The sequence below is a fragment of the Bombina bombina genome, chromosome 5 (genome assembly GCF_027579735.1).
Source record: "Bombina bombina isolate aBomBom1 chromosome 5, aBomBom1.pri, whole genome shotgun sequence".
Lineage (NCBI taxonomy): Eukaryota > Metazoa > Chordata > Amphibia > Anura > Bombinatoridae > Bombina > Bombina bombina.
The window spans coordinates 241538129-241561112 of NC_069503.1; the positions used below are offsets into that span (position 1 = coordinate 241538129).

The 22984-nt window shown below is 36.3% G+C and overlaps 1 protein-coding gene across 1 annotated transcript in view; it reads right to left on the bottom strand.

Annotated features, from left to right (window-relative positions):
• LOC128661436 (uncharacterized) overlaps positions 1–22984 on the bottom strand; it is a 207736-nt gene that overhangs the window by 122101 nt on the left and 62651 nt on the right. Inside the window, exon 4 of the mRNA XM_053715691.1 lies at positions 8857–9060. Coding sequence (XP_053571666.1) covers positions 8857–9060 — 204 coding nt within the window. The remainder of the gene's footprint in view (positions 1–8856; positions 9061–22984) is intronic.

The window sequence follows — 22984 nt, forward strand, 5'->3', positions numbered from 1 at the left end:
TACAGATATAGGGAAATCTAATAAAATATTTTGCTACTGAGTTAATTGCGGTATACAGTATTAGTATCGTCTAAGTAAGAGGTCAAGGGGGGGTCTGAGTGATGCTCAGTGTTGTGGATATTATACAGATCATTGTAATATTTTCAAACTGCGGGAGAATGTCTGACGTGGAGTATACAGATGTGTTTGAGGATGTTTTAATTGTATGGATATAAAGCTTTGAGTTTTTTGAGTTTGAGGGCTCTAGCTAGAGCTTCCCTGCTCTGTTAATTTCAAAATGAAAGCGTTGTTTAGTTTTCAATGCTAGCAGGTTATATTCTTTAAGCAAAAGGTTCTGTAATTCTTTCCTAGCATCCTGAAGTTTATGATATAATTGCTGGTCACCTGGATTTAGTTTGTTCAATTTCTAATGTGGATAGGGTTTGGATTAGGTCCTCATATTGTTTTCTAGCTATTTTCTTAATTTGTGATTTTAATTTAATGAATTCTCCTTGCATATAACATTTGTGGGCTTCACATACTATCGGCTAGATTACGAGTTTTTGTCGGTAAGGCTTGCGGGGCTAGCGAGCAGTTTCAGCTCACTGCTCACCTACAGACAACGCTGGTATTACGGGTTCTTTTAAACCCGGCGTTAGCCGCAAAAAAGTGAGCGGAGAGCAAAATTTAGCTCCACATCTCACCTCAATACCAGCGCTGCTTACGGTAGCGGTGAGCTGGGAAAACGTGCTCGTGCACGATTTCCCCATAGGAATCAATGGTGAAGATTCGGCTGAAAAAAACCTAACACCTGCAAAAAAGCAGCGCTCAGCTCCTAACGCAGCCCCATTGATTCCTATGGGAAAATACATTTATGTTTACACCTAACATGAACCCCGAGTCTAAACACCCCTAATCTTACACTTATTAACCCCTAATCTGATGCCCCCGACATAGTCGCCACCTGCATAATATTATTAACCCCTAGAATGCCGCTCCGAACACCGCCACCACCTACATTATACTTATTAACCCCTAATCTGATGCCCCCAGCATCGCCAAACCCTACATTATATTTATTAACCCCTAATCTGCTGCCCCCAATGTCGCCGAAACCTAACTACATTTATTAACCCCTAATCTGCCGCCAACAACGTCGCCGCCACTATAATAAATATATTAACCCCTAAACCTAAGTCTAACCCTAACCCTAACACCCCCCTAACTTAAATATAATTTAAAATAATCTAAATAAAATTACTACAATTAACTAAATTATTCCTATTTAAAACTAAATATTTACCTATAAAATAAACCCTAAGATAGCTACAATATAACTAATAGTTACATTGTAGCTAGCTTAGGGTTTATTTTTATTTTACAGGCAACTTTGTATTTATTTTAACTAGGTAGAATAGTTATTAAATAGTTATTAACTATTTAATAGCTACCTAGCTAAAATAAGTACAAATATACCTGTAAAATAAAACCTAACCTATGTTACAATTACACCTAACACTACACTATCATTAAATAAATTAACTAAATTAACTACAATTAATTACAATTAAATTAAATAAACTAAAGTGCGGAAAAAAAACTAAATTACAGAAAATAATAAAATAATTAAAATTTTTAAAACTAATTACACCTAATCTAATCCCCCTAATAAAATTAAAAAGCCCCCAAAATAAAAAAAAAATCCCTACCCTATACTAAATTACAAATAGCCCTTAAAAGTAATCAGCTCTATAACCTGTAAAAAAAAAAAAATACCCCCCAACATTAAAACCCACCACCCACACACCCAACCCTACTCTAAAACCCACCCAACCCCCCCTTAATAAAACCTAACACTAACCCCCTGAAGATCACCCTACCTTGAGAAGTCTTCATCCTATCCGGGCAGAAGAGGTCCTCCAGACGGCCAGAAGTATTCATCCAGGCGGCATCTTCTATCTTCATCCATCCGGAGTGGAGCGGGTCCATCTTCAAGACATCTGATGCGGAGCACCCTCTTCTTTCCAACGACTAACACTAAATGACGGTACCTTTAAGTGACGTCATCCAATATGGCGTCCCTTCAATTCCGATTGGCTGATAGAATTCTATCAGCCAATCGGAATTAAGGTTGAAAAAAATCCTATTGGCTGATCCAATCAGCCAATAGGATTGAGCTCTCATTCTATTGGCTGTTGCAATCAGCCAATAGAATGCAAGCTCAATCCTGTTGGCTGATTGGATCAGCCAATAGGATTGAACTTTAATTCTATTGGCTGATTAGATCAGCCAATAGGATTGAACTTCAATCCTATTGGCTGATTGGATCAGCCAATAGGATTTTTTCTATCTTAATTCCGATTGGCTGATAGAATTCTATTAGCCAATCGGAATTGAAGGGACGCCATCTTGGATGACGTCACTTAAAGGTACCATCATTTAGTGTTAGTCGTCGGAAAGAAGAGGATGCTCCGTGTCAGATGTCTTGAAGATGGACCCGTTCCACTCCGGATGGATGAAGATAGAAGATGCCGCCTGGATGAAGACTTCTGGCCGTCTGGAGGACCTCTTCTGCCCAGATAGGATGAAGACTTCGGACCGTCTGGAGGACCACTTCTGCCCGGCTGAGTGAAGACTTCTTTTATTTTATTAGGGGGATTAGATTAGGTGTAATTAGTTTTTAAAAATTGTAATTTTACTATTTTCTGTAATTTAGTGTTTGTTTGTTTTCGTACTTTAGTTTATTTATTTTAATTGTAATTAATTGTAGGTAATTTAGTTAATTTATTTAATAATAGTGTAGTGTTAGGTGTAATTGTAACATAGGTTAGGTTTTATTTTACAGGTATATTTGTATTTATTATAACTAGGTAGCTAGTTAATAACTATTTAATAACTATTGTACCTAGTTAAAATAAATACAAACTTGTCTGTAAAATAAAAATATAAGTTATATTGTAGCTATCTTAGGGTTTATTTTATAGGTAAGTATTTAGTTTTAAATAGGAATAATTTAGTTAATTGTAGTAATTTTATTTATATTATTTTAAATTATATTTAAGTTAGGGGGGTGTTAGGGTTAGACTTAGGTTTAGGGGTTAATACATTTAATATAGTTGTGGCGATGTTAGGGACGGCAGATTAGGGGTTAATAAAATGTAACTAATGTTTGCGAGGCGGGAGTGCGGTGGTTTAGGGGTTAATATATTTATTGAAGTGGCGGCGATGTCCGGTCGGCAGATTAGGGGTTTAAAAATGTATTTATGTGTTTGCGATGTGGTGGGGCCTTTGTGGGGCGATGTGGTGGGGTTTAGGGGTTAATAGGTAGTTTATGGGTGTTAGTGTACTTTTTAGCACTTTAGTTAAGAGTTTTATGTTACGGCGTTAGCCCATAAAACTCTTAACTACTGACGGAATTAAGGTAGAAAAAAATCCTATTGGCTGATCCAATCAGCCAATAGGATTGAGCTCTCATTCTATTGGCTGTTGCAATCAGCCAATAGAATGCAAGCTCAATCCTGTTGGCTGATTGGATCAGCCAATAGGATTGAACTTTAATTCTATTGGCTGATTAGATCAGCCAATAGGATTGAACTTCAATCCTATTGGCTGATTGGATCACCCAATAGGATTTTTTCTATCTTAATTCCGATTGGCTGATAGAATTCTATTAGCCAATCGGAATTGAAGGGACGCCATCTTGGATGACGTCACTTAAAGGTACCATCATTTAGTGTTAGTCGTCGGAAAGAAGAGGATGCTCTGCGTCAGATGTCTTGAAGATGGACCCGTTCCACTCCGGATGGATGAAGATAGAAGATGCCGCCTGGATGAAGACTTCTGGCCATCTGGAGGACCTCTTCTGCCCAGATAGGATGAAGACTTTGGACCGTCTGGAGGACCACTTCTGCCCGGCTGAGTGAAGACTTCTCAAGGTAGGGTGATCTTCAGGGGGTTAGTGTTAGGTTTAAGGGGGGATTGGGTGGGTTTTAGAGTAGGGTTGGGTGTGTAGGTGGTGGGTTTTAATGTTGGGGGGTATTGTAGTTTTTTTTACAGGTAAAAGAGCTGATTACTTTGGGGCAATGCCCAGCAAAAAGTCCTTTTAAGGGCTATTTGTAATTTAGCATAGGGTAGGGATTTTTTTTATTTTGGGGGGCTTTTTATTTTATTAGGGGGATTAGATTAGGTGTAATTAGTTTTTAAAAATTGTAATTATTTTACTATTTTCTGTAATTTAGTGTTTGTTTGTTTTCGTACTTTAGTTTATTTATTTTAATTGTAATTAATTGTAGGTAATTTAGTTAATTTATTTAATAATAGTGTAGTGTTAGGTGTAATTGTAACATAGGTTAGGTTTTATTTTACAGGTAAATTTGTATTTATTCTAACTAGGTAGCTAGTTAATAACTATTTAATAACTATTGTACCTAGTGAAAATAAATACAAACTTGCCTGTAAAATAAAAATATAAGTTATATTGTAGCTAGCTTTGGGTTTATTTTATAGGTAAGTATTTAGTTTTAAATAGGAATAATTTAGTTAATTGTAGTAATTTTATTTAGATTATTTAAAATTATATTTAAGTTAGGGGGGTGTTAGGGTTAGATTTAGGTTTAGGGGTTAATACATTTAATATAGTTGTGGCGATGTTAGGGACGGCAGATTAGGGGTTAATAAAATTTAACTAATGTTTGCGAGGCGGGAGTGCGGTGGTTTAGGGGTTAATATATTTATTGAAGTGGCGGCGATGTCTGGTCGGCAGATTAGGGGTTTAAAAATGTATTTATGTGTTTGCGATGTGGTGGGGCCTTTGTGGGGCGATGTGGTGGGGTTTAGGGGTTAATAGGTAGTTTAAGGGTGTTAGTGTATTTTTTAGCACTTTAGTTAAGAGTTTTATGTTACGGCGTTAGCCCATAAAACTCTTAACTACTGACTTTTAAATGCGGTAGGAGTCTTGACAAGAGATGTTGTACCACTCACTTTTTCCAAGACTCGTAATACCGGCGTTAGGGAAATCCCATTAAAAAGATAGGATACGCAATTTACGTAAGTGGATTTGCGGTATGCTCGAGTTGCGGAAAAAAAGTGAGCAGTACACCTGTACTTGCCAGACTCGTAATACCAGCGGGCGTTAAAAAGCAGCGTTGGGACCTCAAAACTCATAATCTAGCCGTATGTATGGGTCACTATCTTTTAAGGAGTTAAAAATAAAGTACTCTGTTAGCGCCTTTTCAGCTTGTTCTATTGTTTTAGTGTGTCCTAAAAGGGTGTCATCCAGTTTCCATGTATAGGGATGGATAGGGGTGTTGGGACATTTAAATTGATCAACTACCGTTGAGTGATCAGACCAGGATGTGTGAAATTCTCGTCGATTGTAGCAATGTGAGTCCATCTGAATTGGAGAACATGTAGTCTAGCCTACTGTATGAATGGTGCGGGTTTGAGAAAATGTATAATCCTTTCTGTGTGGGTGTATGAGTCTCCAGATATCATATAGGTTACAGTCCTTCATCATCTTCCCTAAGTATCTGATGGACTTCCTGGAGGTGGTTGGACCTGGATTCGTAGTATCCATACGGGTATCAAATGGTATATTGAAGTCGCCCCCAATCAGTAGTATGCCCTTTGTTATATCTAATATACGATTATAAATTTTCCTAAAGAACTGGAGTTGTTTAATGTTTGGAGCATATATGTTGATCATGGTTGTAGGAATGACATATAGAAGACCAAATATAACTAAAAATCTGCCCTCTTGATCTCTATGTGTCTGTATGTGCTTGAATGGTATATCTTTGTGTATAAGGATGATAACTCCACTTTTTTCATTGTGGCCGAGCTATGATAACGTTGTGTATACTGTTGTAGCCTAAATATTTTGGTTCTTTTAGTCTCTGAAAGTGTGTTTCCTGTAAAAACAGTATATCTCCCTTTCTTTTAGACTAATCTAATAGTGCCATTGCTCTTTTTTGAGGGGAATTAAATCCTTTCACATGTTGAGATATAAATACAACTTTTCTATCTGTTTGTGCCATTATATGTTTTATATATAGATTTGGTTAGACCTAAGCTCTCTTCAATGTTGTCGTGTGCACAAGAAAAATAAAGAAAAGAAAACATAGAAAGAATATAACATAACAATATAATTTCCTTAACTAACAAGAGAAAATAGTTTAACAAAGTCTGGTAATACCGACTACTTAACTTGTCTACTATGTGCTGTAATACCCAAAAGGTATACACTTTTGAATTCTTGGTTTCATTTTTTTGTTAACAATAAGGGGTTAAAAACCAGCTTCTAGCATGTTTATTATCAGTGTATTTTATAACTGCCCATTCTTTGTTACTATAGGGTCCTTTAGGTTTAAACCCATGTCTTAAACTTTTGTAGCTTATCTGGATTCTTACAGATCAAACATGTCAACCAACATATGGACTTATGAAAACCTAACATTTATAACATAAACACTGTTATAACCTTTGACTAATGAACGAAAATGAGCTAAAGTTTAACTATACATTACCCATATTTTGTACACATTAAGAAGTACAGTTCAGGCCAGGTTTAGGTGTCTCTATCATTTTCACCTCTTGTTGTGGAAGATTGTCTGGGTGATAAGTTCTTTCTAGCCCTGGAGCTTACTTGTTGCCATCCATGCGGCTCCTCCTGGGCTGATTTTCTCTTAGGTGACTTTTGGGGTTCTTCCAGGTCTGGTATCTTAGGAGGGTCTATGTCCAAAGTCTTACAAAATTCCTTGATTTCAATTGTAGAGCGACAGGATAGTTTTCTATTACCATGTAGGACATATAAGTGAAAGGGAAAACCCCACCGATACAAAATTATTTTCTGACGTAATAGTGGGGTTATGGGGCTTAACTCTCTTTGCCTTTGTAGTGTTCTTTGTGATAGATCTTGAAAAAATTGAAGTAACACACCTCTAAATTTCACCGGTTGGTGCTTATGTAAAAGATTCAGGATCTCTTCCTTTTCATTAAATTGTTTAAACTTCATGATGATATCTCTTGACGATATCTCTTGGAGGTGCTGTGCTGTGTCTGGTGGTCGCTGGCTTTTACCCGGTCCTGGATGATCCTCAGTTCTGTCTCTTATCTGGATCTTACTTAGACCATTATGATCTAAAGTGCTTTATCTATTGGATGGTGTTCCCATATTCCGGTTACAGCAGGAGTATGTAGTCATTTTAGGGCAGTTTAGTGAAGCCGGTATTAGGAGCTCCGGGGTTATGCTGCCATTTTAGCTATGGCCGGCTCTGCCCCCTCCTAACCTTATTACTTTTATATTATTTTTAAACTAATTTTATAAGATAGTGTTTATATGAGTGTAACTGTACTTTTGTGTATTGTATATTTTTTTTTGTGTGTATTTATGTTGTGTTTAATGCAACTTTTTTCTTCCCCTACCCTTTACGCGAGCTCTCAAGTTGCGCTAACCTGACAAGCGTAAATATTGATTGCACGCAAGCGAACGCATTTTCTTTCAACTCCTAATACAAGCACTATTTCTGTTGCTGGTAAAAACCCTATAATGTTTGCATGCAACAGTTAGAGTGCCACTTGGAATCTAGCCCTATGTTCTCTTTCTTGAAGGGAAGTATTAAGCAAAAATTACAACACATATATAAGATTTTTTTATTGTGTAGTCATTTATTTGAATTACTGGCAAAGATTTCAATATTTACTTTCCAGTTAGTATAAGGGATCTTGCTTCATGTATGCTTCTCCAATCCTCCAATCTCTTAATCTATTTTTTTATGATCAATTACCACTTAGTAAATTATTATATCATCTAAGTGTGTATTTTTGGTCACATCTTAATTCTTGCTCTATCTAAAGGCTATGATTTAACAAGGCACGTCTGGGCAACCTATCTGTGGAACCTCTCTGCCAAAGCTCAACACCATAGTTGCAAATATCACTAGGAGTAGTTAAGATTGCACCAGTACTCTTTTCTGCAATCCTGTCCCCCCCACTGATCTTTCAAAACCATTCATGCAAGAGCAGGGATCAAACACCCAGTTTGGATAAATCTGAGATGATTTTAATCTGCCTTCTCAAAGGTGGTGGAGAGGTTAGGAGTGAGCCTGATTAACATGGGCTTAGATGCCTTGGTCCCAGTTTCATAAGTGGAGTCCAGAGTGTTTATTTGGTTACAGTAGCTTGACTGCTCTTAGATAAGAAAACCTTGCCAATCTTGCTAAATAATGAGTAATATTTGTGTACATGTTTTTTTGCAATTAAGTGCTATATTGCTATTGTATACTTTGGATAATTTAAAATATTATAATGCCCCTTTAATTTAGTAATATTGTTTTACTAAACTGTACTTATTACCCTTTACTATAAAAAAAACAATATAATCTATGATTAACCATACTTTACTAATTTCTTCTAATTGAGTCTGTAAATATGAAAAATTACATTTCAGTGTAAATGTGGTACTATAATTATCAGAAAAAATAACAATTATAATGTTTCTTTATTTCTACTTGGACAATACAAGTTAAGCCTTCTTTACATTACTAGACATAGTTAAAATACATTGAAGTGTATTTCACATACCTTTAGAGGAATACTTACAATATTTTTCTTTTTGCAAAAGTGATTGACTTCCACACAGGCTCCTTATACCCTTAGTGAGATCACATGTGACATCACCAGTACTTGGAGCACATTATAGCTCATAACCTCAGTGTGCTGTGCCTCTCAAACAGTTATATTTTTAACAGAAGTATTTTTTTTCCAAAAGAAGGATATTGCAAAAAATGCTTCTTGTATTTTAAATGTACTATTATATAACTTTAACCTAATTTTTATTTTTTGTTTTGTTTGTGATTTGCTAATAGTTTATGTTTGTACCTTGTTTAATAGCTTGACAGGCATAATGTAATGCGACGAGAGAAGAGGAGCAGGCTGTGTCAATCACAAGAGATGGTCCAGTTAGATTGAAGCAATATGATATTCTGTTTGCTGCTATGCTTGCTGCTGTTCCACTGCCACTGAAATGATTTATACCCTCTGCATAATTATTATAAATTGAGTCGGCATCATGATTCATTACACCTAAGAAAAAAAAAGAGAGACAGGTTAAAGAGACAGTTTACCCAATGAGTTAAATATTTCTAAATGAAAGCAGATACACATTTTAGTATGCTAGGTGGATGAATGCTTTTATGTCATTATTCAGGAATTAAAAACATATAGTAATATATTTTATCTCTTCCCCATAGAACATGTGCCACGCTATGTAAACTATTGCAGCAGTTAGAACTATCCGACCGTAGTAATCCGATCTATTCAGAGCCCTGTTGCATTCTTCACTTGAAGCACGATTTATGTAACAGCACTGGGGAAGGAGCCAGGTGCGCAGAAAAACTGTTAGCGTGCAACAGGGAAACTTATCCACACTCCAAATGTTCCTGGAACCTTGGACAAAGGAGCAGCAATCCGGGAGTGATAAAAAGCATAGCAAACTTTATTCCAGAATATTAAAAGCAGAAAGAGCTAATACAACTGTTTAATATCATGAAAGCGAAAAGTTCAGCATTTTGTGACTCTGTGCCATGATATGCTGGGCTTTTTGCTTTCATGATTTTATACGGTTGAGGATGCTCTGTTTGGAGTTGAAATCCTGTTTTAAAAAAAGTTACTATAAGTGTTTTGCATAGAAACTCATAGTTGCCATTTTGTTTACAGTTCCCACCAAAATGAAAATGGGCCATATAGGATAGAAAAAGATTGCACATTCTGTGCATCCTAATAACCTAAAAGATGCATTTAGATAAGTTAGTAGTGGTGCGTATGGAAATGGGTTGCAATAGTTAACTACGAAAGCCTTAACTAAGCGACCACCTGTAAAAATACCCTAAAAAAACATTTATAATTGTAAAAATACAATGTTATAACGGCAGTAGTGTTAGTGTCAATCATGAAAGTGCAAGTGTGATTTACAGAATATAGACATATGTCCATCCTGCCAAGACTAGATGTATTGTGATGACAATAGGTTAATGTGTGAACATGCAAATTAAATTAATTTCCAGTGTGAAGTGGTGACATGAATAGAGCTATCCTTTAACCTTAAGAGGTTTGAATGGGCTATTGAATGTGTCAGTTTTAGGAGAACTATCAGCTTCTTTTACTAAAATAGGTACTTTACACACAAAAAGTCATTTTGGGAGCTTTTTGGCTGAAACTCGTTTGCTGCGGGTTTTTATATTAATATACTATATGATATATCATTGTAATCACTTGAGAAACGTGGCTCCCAATTCAGGGCCAGAATTGGCTAGAATATTTAAATTGACTTGAGACCTGAAGTAAACTATAAGGGGAAAAAAAAAATCATAAATCACATCAAAAACATATTAAAATAAACTATTATACTCATATACACAGTTTTAATAAAACATATAATATTAATATAAATGTATTTTAAGGGTTGATAGGATATATGTTTAAAGAGTTAAAAATGATAAGGCAAAGGGATCTAATGTGTGTGTATATATATTTACTGTATATATATATATATGTATAGATATATATATGTATAGATATATATATGTATATATATATATATATATATATATATATATATATATATATATATATATATATATATATATATATTATTATTATTATTATTATTATTATTATTATGCCCACATTTAAGCCAAACATTTTGTTTGGGTTTGTAGATTACAACATTTAAACTGGTTTACACATTCCCATAGGCCTCTGTGATAAACTGAGAGTAATAGGACTATGCTGAATGTCTACAATCAGCACAGACATTCCAATGTTGGGACCTCCTGCTGTTATATGTCTGTATATCTAGTCTAGCTGTGAAGTTTGTGGGCAGGGGTAGGGGATTGTATGTCCTATTCAACAGTTTGAAGACATTCCTATTGTTTACACTCCTATTGTTTAATCTGCTGCTCTAGCTAATGTTTATTCAGGGAGAGGGATTGGAAGTGTATAAAATGTGTGTGTCTCTCTCAATAAAGGTTCACCCTGTTTTTACTCCAAAATCGGTCCTGTCTGATTCTTGGGGAAATTTTCTGAATCATTGGTGGTTCCAGCTGTTAGGGAAGCTGAACAGGTCGGACATACCCAGAGAGGGTACCGAGAGGTCCGTCACAGCCTCAAAAGCATAATGTTTTTTGCAGAATAGAGTCTCTTGTGATATCAGGTCAGGAACAGAGTCTGTGACTAACACATACACACATTAGTTTTATGTCATTTCTTTATCTGGTTTGAGGGTCATGCTGAATAAACAATATAGAAATAAAGACAGAATAAATCAATTGTTCTACCAATTTTGCTGCTCATTTTGGCAGCTTTATTGTATACTTTGCAGAAATAGTGACAGGGGAACTATTTTGTTACCTGACCAACCTACAGAATCAACTCTTTGGGTTTTCCCATAGTTCTTTTTTCACCAAAAATGTAGCACCTAAATATCATTGCTATTTTTATAGGAAAAAAGAAATATTAACACATACATCATCATCATGTATAGAAAAGGCCTTTTAGTTAATAAAATGTTAACATAATTTAAAGAAAAAGTATGCAAGTTTTGGTAAATTGTGGCCACAGTTTGCTTAAAGTATGCACACAATTTGCATACTGCAATATTTCATGGCCATCCTGGGGCTATGTAGTTTTATGGAATGTATAACAGATTTTCGGCTAGATTACGAGTTTTGCGGCGAGAGGGGTGCGGTGCTAACTTGCACGTTATTGTCACCGCTCACTTACCTACAGCGCTGGTATTACAGGTTTTTATAAACCCGGCGTTAAAAGACAAGAAGTGAGCATAGAGCATAATTGTGCCCCATACCGCACTCCAATACCAGCGCTGCTTAAGTCAGCGGTGAGCTGGTTATACGTGCATGATTTCAATATAGACATCAATGGGGAGAGCCGGCTGAAAAAAAGCCTAACACCTGCAATAAAGCAGCGTAAAGCTCCGTAACGCAGCCCCATTGATTCCTCTGGTGAAACACATTTTATGTTTACACTTAACACCCTAACATAAACCCCGAGTCTAAACACCCCTAATCTTACACTTATTAACCCCTAATCTGATGCCCCAGACATAGCCGACACCTACATTAAACTTATTAACCCCTTATCTGCCTCTCCAGACATCGCCGCCACTATAATAAACATATTAACCCCTAAACCGCCGCACTCCTGCATCACAAACATTAGTTAAATATTATTAACCCCTAATCTGCCGCCCCTAACATCGCCACCACCTACCTACAATTATTAACCCCTAATCTGCCACCCCTAACATCGCCGCCAACTATCTACATTTATTAACCCCTATTCTGCCGCCCCCAACGTCACCGCCACTATACTAAAGTTATTAACCCCTAAACCTAAGTCTAACCCTAACACCAACTAACTTAAATATAATTAAAATAAATTTAAAGAAAACCTACTATTAATAACTAAATAATTCCTATTTAAAACTAAATACTTACCTGTAAAATAAACCCTAAGCTAGCTACAATATAACTAATAGTTACATTGTATCTAGCTAAGGGTTTATTTTTATTTTACAGGCAAGTTTGTATTTATTTTAACTAGGTAGAATAGTTACTAAATAGTTATTAACTATTTAATAACTATCTAGCTAAAATAAATACAAATTTACCTGTCTTACACTAACACCTAACCTTACACTACAATTAAATAAATTACCTAAATTAAATACAATTACCTAAATTAAATACAAATACCTAAATTACAAAAAGACAAACACTAAATTACACTAAATAAAAAATGAATTACAAGATATTTAATAAATTATTATTATTATTATTATTATTATTATTATTTAATAAAAAAAAAAACCTAGCCTAAACTAAACTGCCAATATCCCTTAAAAGGTCCTTTTGCGGGGCATTGCCCCAAAGAAATCAGCTCTTTTACCTGTAAAAAAAAATAAAAACAACCCCCAACAGTAAAACCCATCACCCACACAACCAACCCCCCAAATAAAACCCTAACTAAAAAAAACTAAGCTCCCTATAGCCCTGAAAAGGGCATTTGTATGGGCATTGCCCTTAAAAGGGCATTTAGCTTTATTTCTGCCCAAACCCTAATCTAAAACTAAAACCCACCCAATAAACCCTTAAAAAAAACCTAACACTAACCCCTGAAGATCCACTTACAGTTTTGAAGAGCCGACATCCATCCTCAACGAAGCAGGGAGAAGTCCTCAGCGAAGCGGCAAGAAGTCCTCATCAAAGCCGGGAGAAGTCTTCATCCAACCCGGGAGAAGTGGTCCTCCAGACAGGCAAAAGTCTTCATCCAGATGGCATCTTCTGGATTGGAACAGCCAATAGATTGCAAGCTCAATCCTATTGGCTGATTGGAACAGCCAATAGGATTTAAGTTCAATCCTATTGGCTGATTGCATTAGCCAATAGGATTTTTTCAACCTTAATTCCGATTGGCTGATAAAAATTCTATCAACCAATCGGAATCTAAGGGATGCCATCTTGGATGATGTCACTTAAAGGAACTGTCATTCATCGGGAGTCGTTGGAAGAAGAGGATGCTCCGTGCCGGATGTCTTGAAGATGGACCTGCTCCGCGCCGGATGGATGAAGATAGAAGATGCCATCTGGATGAAGACTTCTGCCCGTATGGGGGACCACTTCTCCCGGATTCGTTGTGGACTTCTTGCCGCTTCACTGAGGACTTCTCCCGGCTTCGATGAGGATGGATGTCAGCTCTTCAAAACTGTAAGTGGATCTTCAGGGGTTAGTGTTACGTTTTTTTAAAGGTTTATTGGGTGGGTTTTAGTTTTAGATTAGGGTTTGGGCAGCAATAGAGCAAAATGCCCTTTTAAGAGTAATGCCCATACAAATGCCCTTTTCAGGGCAATGGGGAGCTTAGGTTTTTTTAGTTAGGGTTTTATTTGGGGGGTTTAGTTGTGTGGGTGGTGGGTTTTACTGTTGGGGGTTGTTTGTATTTTTTTTTACAGGTAAAAGAGCTGATTTCTTTGGGGCAATGCCCCGCAAAAGGCCCTTTTAAGGGTTATTGGCAGTTTAGTTTAGGCTAGGGTTTTTTTTTATTTTGGGGGGGCTTTTTTATTTTGATAGGGCTATTAGATTAGGTGTAATTAGTTTAAAGATCTTGTAATTTGTTTTTTATTTTGTGTAATTTAGTGTTATGTTTTTTTTTTTAATTTAGGTATTTGTATTTAATTTAGGTAATTGTATTTAATTTAGGTAATTTATTTTATTGTAGTTCAAGATTAGCTGTTAGTGTAAGACAGGTTAGGTTTTATTTTACAGGTAAATTTGTATTTATTTTAGTTAGATAGTTATTAAATAGTTAATAACTATTTAGTAACTATTCTACCTAGTTAAAATAAATACAAACTTGCCTGTAAAATAAACATAAACCCTAAGCTAGATACAATGTAACTATTAGTTATATTGTAGCTAGTTTAGGGTTTACTTTACAGGTAAGTATTTAGTTTTAAATAGGAATTATTTAGTTATTAATAGTAGGTTTTCTTTAGATTTATTTTAATTATATTTAAGTTAGTGGGTGTTAGGGTTAGGGATAGACTTAGGTTTAGGGGTTAATAACTTTAGTATAGTGGTGGTGACATTGGGGGTGGCAGATTAGGGGTTAATAAATGTAGATAGGTGGAAGCGATGTTAGGGGCGGCAGATTAGGGGTTAATAATATTTAACTAGTGTTTGCGAGGCAGGAGTGCGGCGGTTTAGGGGTTAATATGTTTATTCTAGTGGCGGCGATGTCTGGAGCGGCAGATTAGGGGTTAATATTTATATTTTAGTGTTTGCGATGTGGGAGGGCCTCGGTTTAGGGGTTAATAGGTAGTTTATGGGTGTTAGTGTACTTTTACTACTGACTTTAGAATGCGTTACGAATCTTGAGGGAAAGGCTGTACTGCTCACTTTTTGGCCTAAAAAAAAAAACTTGTTATATCGGCGCTATGGAAGTCCTATTGAAAAAAGACTTTACGCAAATTTACACACAAAAAGTGTGCAGGACAGCTGTACCTACAAGACTCGCAATAGCAGCGGTAGTAAAACAGCAGCGTTATGAGCCTTAACGCTGCTTTTTTTACTCATAATGCAAAACTTGTAATCTAGCCGTTTGTTTGTTTTTGAAAAATGCATTCTCTTGTCCTAAATATTGCTTTCTTTGTAGGCTTTCAGGTTTTTGTTCCACTCCATTAACAGAGCTGTGAGAGTCCTACATTTCAGCCAATGATGCTTAATAAGAAGTACTAGTTATCTAATGAGTATTAGTAGGAAGCACACAATGAATACTGTTGTATTAGTTTTGATTTAAATTTAAACAGCCTCTACATAATATTTTTTTAGGAAACAATCATCCTTAAATGATTTTTTTTTTATGTAAATAGAATATTGTTCTATATAACAGTTTAATTAATTCTCTTCTTGGGGTATGAATTTGGGATTTTTCAGAACGAATATTTAAGGAAATAAGATTCCCCAAATATTCAAGAAAATTACTTTCCCCTGAATATTTGTTGACTGCACCATTTTAAACTAAACAAATACTAAATAAAAAGAAACGTACAGTAAATGTTCCAAAGCTACAGGAGAAAAAGGTCACATGTAGCTTTATACTTACCTTTAGCGCACTGGAGAACCTCGGCCGTGCTAAAAGGAGGCTTAGCGCGGCGGCTCCCAGGGCCTGCGCTAAAGGAGAAGAGTAAGGGGTTAGAGTGGTTCTCCAGCACAAAAAATGTAGGTATTTAAACAATTTAAAGGGAAAAAAAATACTGATGAATTTCATCTGTATTTATCTGTTTTCTTTAAATTTTGGGGTGCCTTAGTTCGAATATTCATTTTGCGGAAACAAAACAAATATTCCTGTTTAGTCACGAATTTGCATTTGTTAAAAAAAAACAAATGCACATTTCTAATAGAAAGAAAGACAGACAGACAGACAGACACTGTAGATAGAAATCAGTGTTTTTTTATAATTTATAAATCAATATAAAGTTGCTTTTAGCATTCACACTGAGGTGTAAGTAGATTGGCAGAGCCCTAGTTTTACACTTTTTCTATTACAGCTTCTGCTTCTTACAGAGCCCATACAGCCTCTACACATTCAGATTTTTTAATACATTAAACCTGTCACAGTAGATGGTTTAAAGTAGATTTAAAAAAAAAATATATATATTTTATAATATTATTTGACAGACGGCTAGATTTGGAGTTTTGTCGGTAACGACCCGAAAAACTAACGCCGGCTTTTTTCTGGCCGCACCATAAAAATAACTCTGGTATCGAGAGTCCACATAAAGGCTGCGTTAGGCTCCAAAAAAGGAGCGTAGAGCATTTTTAACGCAGCTTCAACTCTCGATACCAGAGTTGCTTACGCAAGCGGCCAGCCTCAAAAACGTGCTTGTGCACGATTACCCCATAGGAAACAATGGGGCTGTTTGAGCTGAAAAAAAAACTAACACCTGCAAAAAAGCAGCGTTCAGCTCTTAACGCAGCCCCATTGTTTGCTATGCGGTAACCCTTCCTACGTCTGCACCTAACACTCTAACATGTACCCCGAGTCTAAACACCCCTAACCTTACACTTATTAACCCCTAATCTGCCGCCCCCGCTATCGCTGACCCCTGTATATTATTATTAACCCCTAATCTGCCGCTCCGTAAACCGCCGCTACTTACATTATCCCTATGTACCCCTAATCTGCTGCCCTAACATCGCCGACCCCTATATTATATTTATTAACCCCTAATCTGCCCCCCACAACGTCGCCTCCACCTGCCTACACTTATTAACCCCTAATCTGCCGACCGGACCTGAGCGCTACTATAATAAAGTTATTAACCCCTAATCCGCCTCACTAACCCTATAATAAATAGTATTAACCCCTAATCTGCCCTCCCTAACATCGCCGACACCTAACTTCAATTATTAACCCCTAATCTGCCGACCGGAGCTCACCGCTATTCTAATAAATGTATTAACCCCTAAAGCTAAGTCTAACCCTAACACTAACACCCCCCTAAATTAAATATAATTTTAATCTAACGAAATTAATTAACTCTTATTAAATAAATTATTCCTATTTAAAGCTAAATACTTACCTGTAAAATAAATCCTAATATAGCTACAATATAAATTATAATTATATTATAGCTATTTTAGGATTTATATTTATTTTACAGGTAACTTTGTATTTATTTTAACCAGGTACAATAGCTATTAAATAGTTAAGAACTATTTAATAGCTAAAATAGTTAAAATAATTACAAATTTACCTGTAAAATAAATCCTAACCTAAGTTACAATTAAACCTAACACTACACTATCAATAAATTAATTAAATAAACTACCTACAATTAACCTAACACTACACTATCAATAAATTAATTAAATACAATTCCTAAAAATAAATACAATTAAATAAACTAGCTAAAGTACAAAAAATAAAAAAGAACTAAGTTACAAAAAATAAAAAAATATTTACAAACATAAGAAAAATATTACAACAATTTTAAACTAATTACACCTACTCTAAGCACCCTAATAAAACAACAAAGCCCCCCAAAATAAAAAATGCCCTACCCTATTCTAAATTACTAAAGTTAAAAGCTCTTTTACCTTACCAGCCCTGAACAGGGCCCTCTGCGGGGCATGCCCCAAGAAGTTCAGCTCTTTTGCCTGTAAAAAAAAACATACAATACCCCCCCCCAACATTACAACCCACCACCCACATACCCCTAATCTAACCCAAACCCCCCTTAAATAAACCTAACACTAAGCCCCTGAAGATCATCCTACCTTGTCTTCACCTCACCAGGTATCACCGATCCGTCCTGGCTCCAAAATCTTCATCCAACCCAAGCGGGGGTTGGCGATCCATCATCCGGTGGCTGAAGAGGTCCAGAAGAGGCTCCAAAGTCTTCATCCTATCCGGGAAGAAGAGGCGATCCGGACCGGCAACTATCTTGATCCAAGCGGCATCTTCTATCTTCATCCGATGACGACCGGCTCCATCCTGAAGACCTCCACCGCGGACCCATCTTCTTCTGGCGACGTCCAACTGAAGAATGACGGTTCCTTTAAGGGACGTCATCCAAGATGGCGTCCCTCGAATTCCGATTGGCTGATAGGATTCTATCAGCCAATCGGAATTAAGGTAGGAATATTCTGATTGGCTGATGGAATCAGCCAATCAGAATCAAGTTCAATCCGATTGGCTGATCCAATCAGCCAATCAGATTGAGCTCACATTCTATTGGCTGATCGGAACAGCCAATAGAATGCGAGCTCAATCTGTTCAGGGCTGGTAAGGTAAAAGAGCTTTTAACTTTAGTAATTTAGAATAGGGTAGGGCATTTTGTATTTTGGGGGGCTTTGTTGTTTTATTAGGGGGCTTAGAGTAGGTGTAATTAGTTTAAAATTGTTGTAATATTTTTCTTATGTTTGTAAATATTTTTTTATTTTTTGTAACTTAGTTCTTTTTTATTTTTTGTACTTTAGCTAGTTTATTTAATTGTATTTATTTGTAGGAATTGTATTTAATTAATTTATTGATAGTGTAGTGTTAGGTTAATTGTAGGTAATTGTAGGTAGTTTATTTAATTAATTTATTGATAGTGTAGTGTTAGGTTTAATTGTAACTTAGGTTAGGATTTATTTTACAGGTAAATTTGTAATTATTTTAACTATTTTAGCTATTAAATAGTTCTTAACTATTTAATAGCTATTGTACCTGGTTAAAATAAATACAAAGTTACCTGTAAAATAAATATAAATCCTAAAATAGTTATAATATAATTATAATTTATATTGTAGCTATATTAGGATTTATTTTACAGGTAAGTATTTATCTTTAAATAGGAATAATTTATTTAATAAGAGTTAATTAATTTCGTTAGATGTAAATTATATTTAACTTAGGGGGGTGTTAGTGTTAGGGTTAGACTTAGCTTTAGGGGTTAATACATTTATTAGAATAGCGGTGAGCTCCGGTCGGCAGATTAGGGGTTAATAAGTGTAGGCAGGTGGAGGTGACGTTGTGGGGGGCAGATTAGGGGTTAATAAATATAATATAGGGGACGGCGGTGTTAGGGGCAGCAGATTAGGGGTACATAAGGATAACGTAGGTGGCGGCGCTTTGCGGTCGGCAGATTAGGGGTTAATTATTGTAGGTAGCTGGCTGCGACGTTGTGGGGGGCAGATTAGGGGTTAATAAATATAATATAGGGGTCGGCGGTGTTAGGGGCAGCAGATTAGGGGTACATAAGGATAACGTAGGTGGCGGCGCTTTGCAGTCGGCAGATTAGGGGTTAATAAGTGTAGGTAGGTGGAGGCGACGTTGTGGGGGGCAGGTTAGGGGTTAATAAATATAACACAGGGGTCGGCGGTGTTAGGGGCAGCAGATTAGGGGTACATAAGGATAACGTAGGTGGCGGTCGGCAGATTAGGGGTTAAAAAAAATTATTCGAGTGTCGGCGATGTGGGGGGACCTCGGTTTAGGGGTGCATAGGTAGTTTATGGGTGTTAGTGTACTTTAGAGCACAGTAGTTAAGAGCTTTATAAACCGGCGTTAGCCCAGAAAGCTCTTAACTACTGACTTTTTTCCTGCGGCTGGAGTTTTGTCGTTAGATGTCTAACGCTCACTTCAGAAACGACTCTAAATACCGGAGTTAGAAAGATCCCATTGAAAAGATAGGATACGTAATTTACGTAAGGGGATCTGCGGTATGGAAAAGTCGCGGATGAAAAGTGAGCGTTAGACCCTATTTTGAGTGACTCCAAATACCGGCTGTAGCCTAAAACCAGCGTTAGGAGCCTCTAACGCTGGTTTTCACGGCTAACGCCAAACTCCAAATCTAGGTCAGAGACTTTATTAAGCAAATAAGCAGAAAACAGCAGTATCTTCAGGATAGTGCAAATGCAATTGCAGACAAGAGCTCACTGATAGCTCTCAGGTACATCCAGTAAACACAGTGGCCTCTATTTATCAAGCCGTCAACCGCAAATACGCTGGAATTCCGCAGCGTATTTGTGGTGTGGCTGATTCACCATAGTTATCAAGCCCTACAAACCGGCAAAAGTAGAATTTAGTGACGTAACATACGATTAGCCGGACTCAGTCCGACACAGATCGATGGTTACGTCACTCCAGATGTTCCGAATGCAAGTTCGGCACAATCTGACTACTTTTAGAAGTTATCAAAAAAAAAAAAATTTAGCGGTACCGCACTTTCTATAGTGCTGCCATTACAAGTTAACAAAAAACCTTCATTGTTGTGCAACATGGTGCGATAAGCTCCATACCGCACAAAAGCCAAAGCCAGACTTGATGTGCTCATGCGCGTTTTCACCTATAGACATCAATGGAGAGAAAGTGTTAGGAAAAAACTAACATCTGCGATCGCGGAATGGAGATTGCTATGACGCAACCCCGTTGATGTCTATAGGGACAAGAAGGTTATGTAAAAACCTAACACCCTAACATAAACCCCCAGTCTAAATACCCCTAATACGCCGCCCCCAACATCGCAGACACTAAATAAAGTTATTAACCACTAAACCGCCACACACCCGCATCTCTAACACCTAAATAAAACTATTAACCCCTAAACCCCCGACCCCCAACATCGCTAATACCTAAATAAATCTATTAACCCCTAATCCACCAGACCCCACATTGCAACACACTAAATTAAACTATTAACCCCTAAATCTAACACCCCCTAACTTTAAATTAAAGTTACAATTTAGCTGTGAAATTAAGCTTAAACTATAAATAAACCTAATATAACGATTTTAAAAAACTGAAATAAATGAAAAATTAAAAAACCTAAGTTACAAAATTAAAAAAATCAGCCAATCAGAATGCAAGGTACCCCAAATATAAAAGGAGTACCTTGCATTCAATCTTCAGTGTACAGTGGAGATCGCATGAAGAGCCTCAACGTCGCTGAGGACCGCCGCTGCTGAAGGGGACCACCGCTCTGTATCTGCGCATCGAGGAAGACTGCTCTGCACCTCAGGGGAGACTGCTCCATACCTCTGGGAAGAAGATAGAAGATGGTCTTGTGATGGATGAAGATGGAGCCGCATGAATGAAGACCTTCATTGCCGAACTTCAGGAACGGTGAGTACCTATTTCGGGGTTAGACTTAAGGTTTGTTTTTTTTGGGTGTTTTTTTTTTTTTAGATTAGGCCTTTTTATATTTTTTAATGGGCACTAAAGAGCTGATATCCCTTTTAAGGGCAATGCCCATACAAATGATCCTTTTAGGGTAATGGGTAGCTTAGGTTTATTTAGACTTATTTTTTTTTTAATTTTGGGGGGGTTGGTTGGATGGGGGGGGTTTACTGTTAGGGGGTACTTTGTAATTTTTTAATGTAAAAGAACTGTTTAACTTAGGGTAATGTCCTAGGTTAAACAGTTGAGGTCTGTTGGTAGTTTATTGTTAGGTTAGGGGGTGTTTTTATTTTGTGGTGGCTTTTTTGTTTTTATTGGGGTATTAGATTACATTTAATTTTAATTATTTTGGATAATTTAATTTATTATTTTTTAATACATTTTTGTAATCTTAGATTTATTTTATTTTTTGTAATTTTAGTGGGGGGGGTTTGTAATTTTTTTTTTTTTTCGTACTGTTAGGATTTTTTCATTTTGTAACTTAGGCTTTTTATTTTTGGTTTATTTTAGTTTTTAAAATAGTTTTTTTTTTTTTTTTTTTTTTATTTATTGTCCAACAAGGCAAAGAGCAACATTTATACATTATTGCTGGATCATTACACCTCGCTGGGTGAATGAACCCAGACGTTACAATTCAACATGATCTTACTTAGCCCATATAAACACAATAATAACAGTGATCTTCTGCCTTAAAAATTTAGCTAGCACATATAACTATATTGTAGACAAGACTTTGAACCATAGTTGGGTATATTGACAGCGTCTATAACCTGGGACGAGCAATACCTAGACCTGCAGAAAACATTTTATTGAGACGTATCTTAGGCTATTTATGGGCCTCTTAATCAAGCTCTGAGCTATCCCTTGATACCTTTTCCTATCTAAAAAATCTATATTGATTTAGATAAAATTTACGGCAGACAATCAGTCGTACACTTGTTGGAAGATTTTTATAATTAAAAAAAAAAAAAAAAAAAAAAACACAAAAAAGCCACAAAGGCAAACTAATAAAAGAGAAAAAGAGAGAGAGAGCAAGAGAGAAGAGGAGAAGAAAGAGAAGGAAAAAAAAACAAAAAAAAAAATCCAAATTCCCCACCGTCTGCCCAAGCGGACAGTAATTAGAAGCTTTATGCAAGAATCTCAGTACTGATTGCCCCCCTTAGGAGAGCATTTTGAATCCAGCTAGAATATTTAAAGGGTGAGATAAGTCTTATTTGTATCTCTATTGGATTTGAGAATATATAATCACTCCATTTTCTGAAAAAGTTGTCAATTTCACTTTCAGAAATTAATGAGGTTTCAAATTGTTCCAAAATCATTTTAGCCTCTACTTGATTAAGCAGCCTATTAAGGGAAGGTTGTTTATTTGACTTCCACGAGGAAAATATAACATTTCTTGCACAAAGTATTACAAAATTAATAAAAATAATATTCTCTTCACGTTCCCTAACTCTCTTCAAAAAAAATATCTCCACCTTGTTCAAAGCTACTTCATACTTTACTCCAAAATTGATTTACTTTTGGGCAATCCCATAATCAATGCATCAGGTTAGCATTATGCCTACTGCATCGTGAGCAAGAAAAAGTCTGGGCTCTATTCCATCTTCCAACATCCGCTGGCGTGATATAAACTCTATTTATTAATTTAATATGAGATTCACGCCAAGATAATTGTGGCGTCGCTGCCCATACCCTTGCAATGCTCTTTTCAATTGTTTTAAGCTCTATGGCAGGTATATCCCGCGCCCATTTTTCCTGTAAACATTGCATA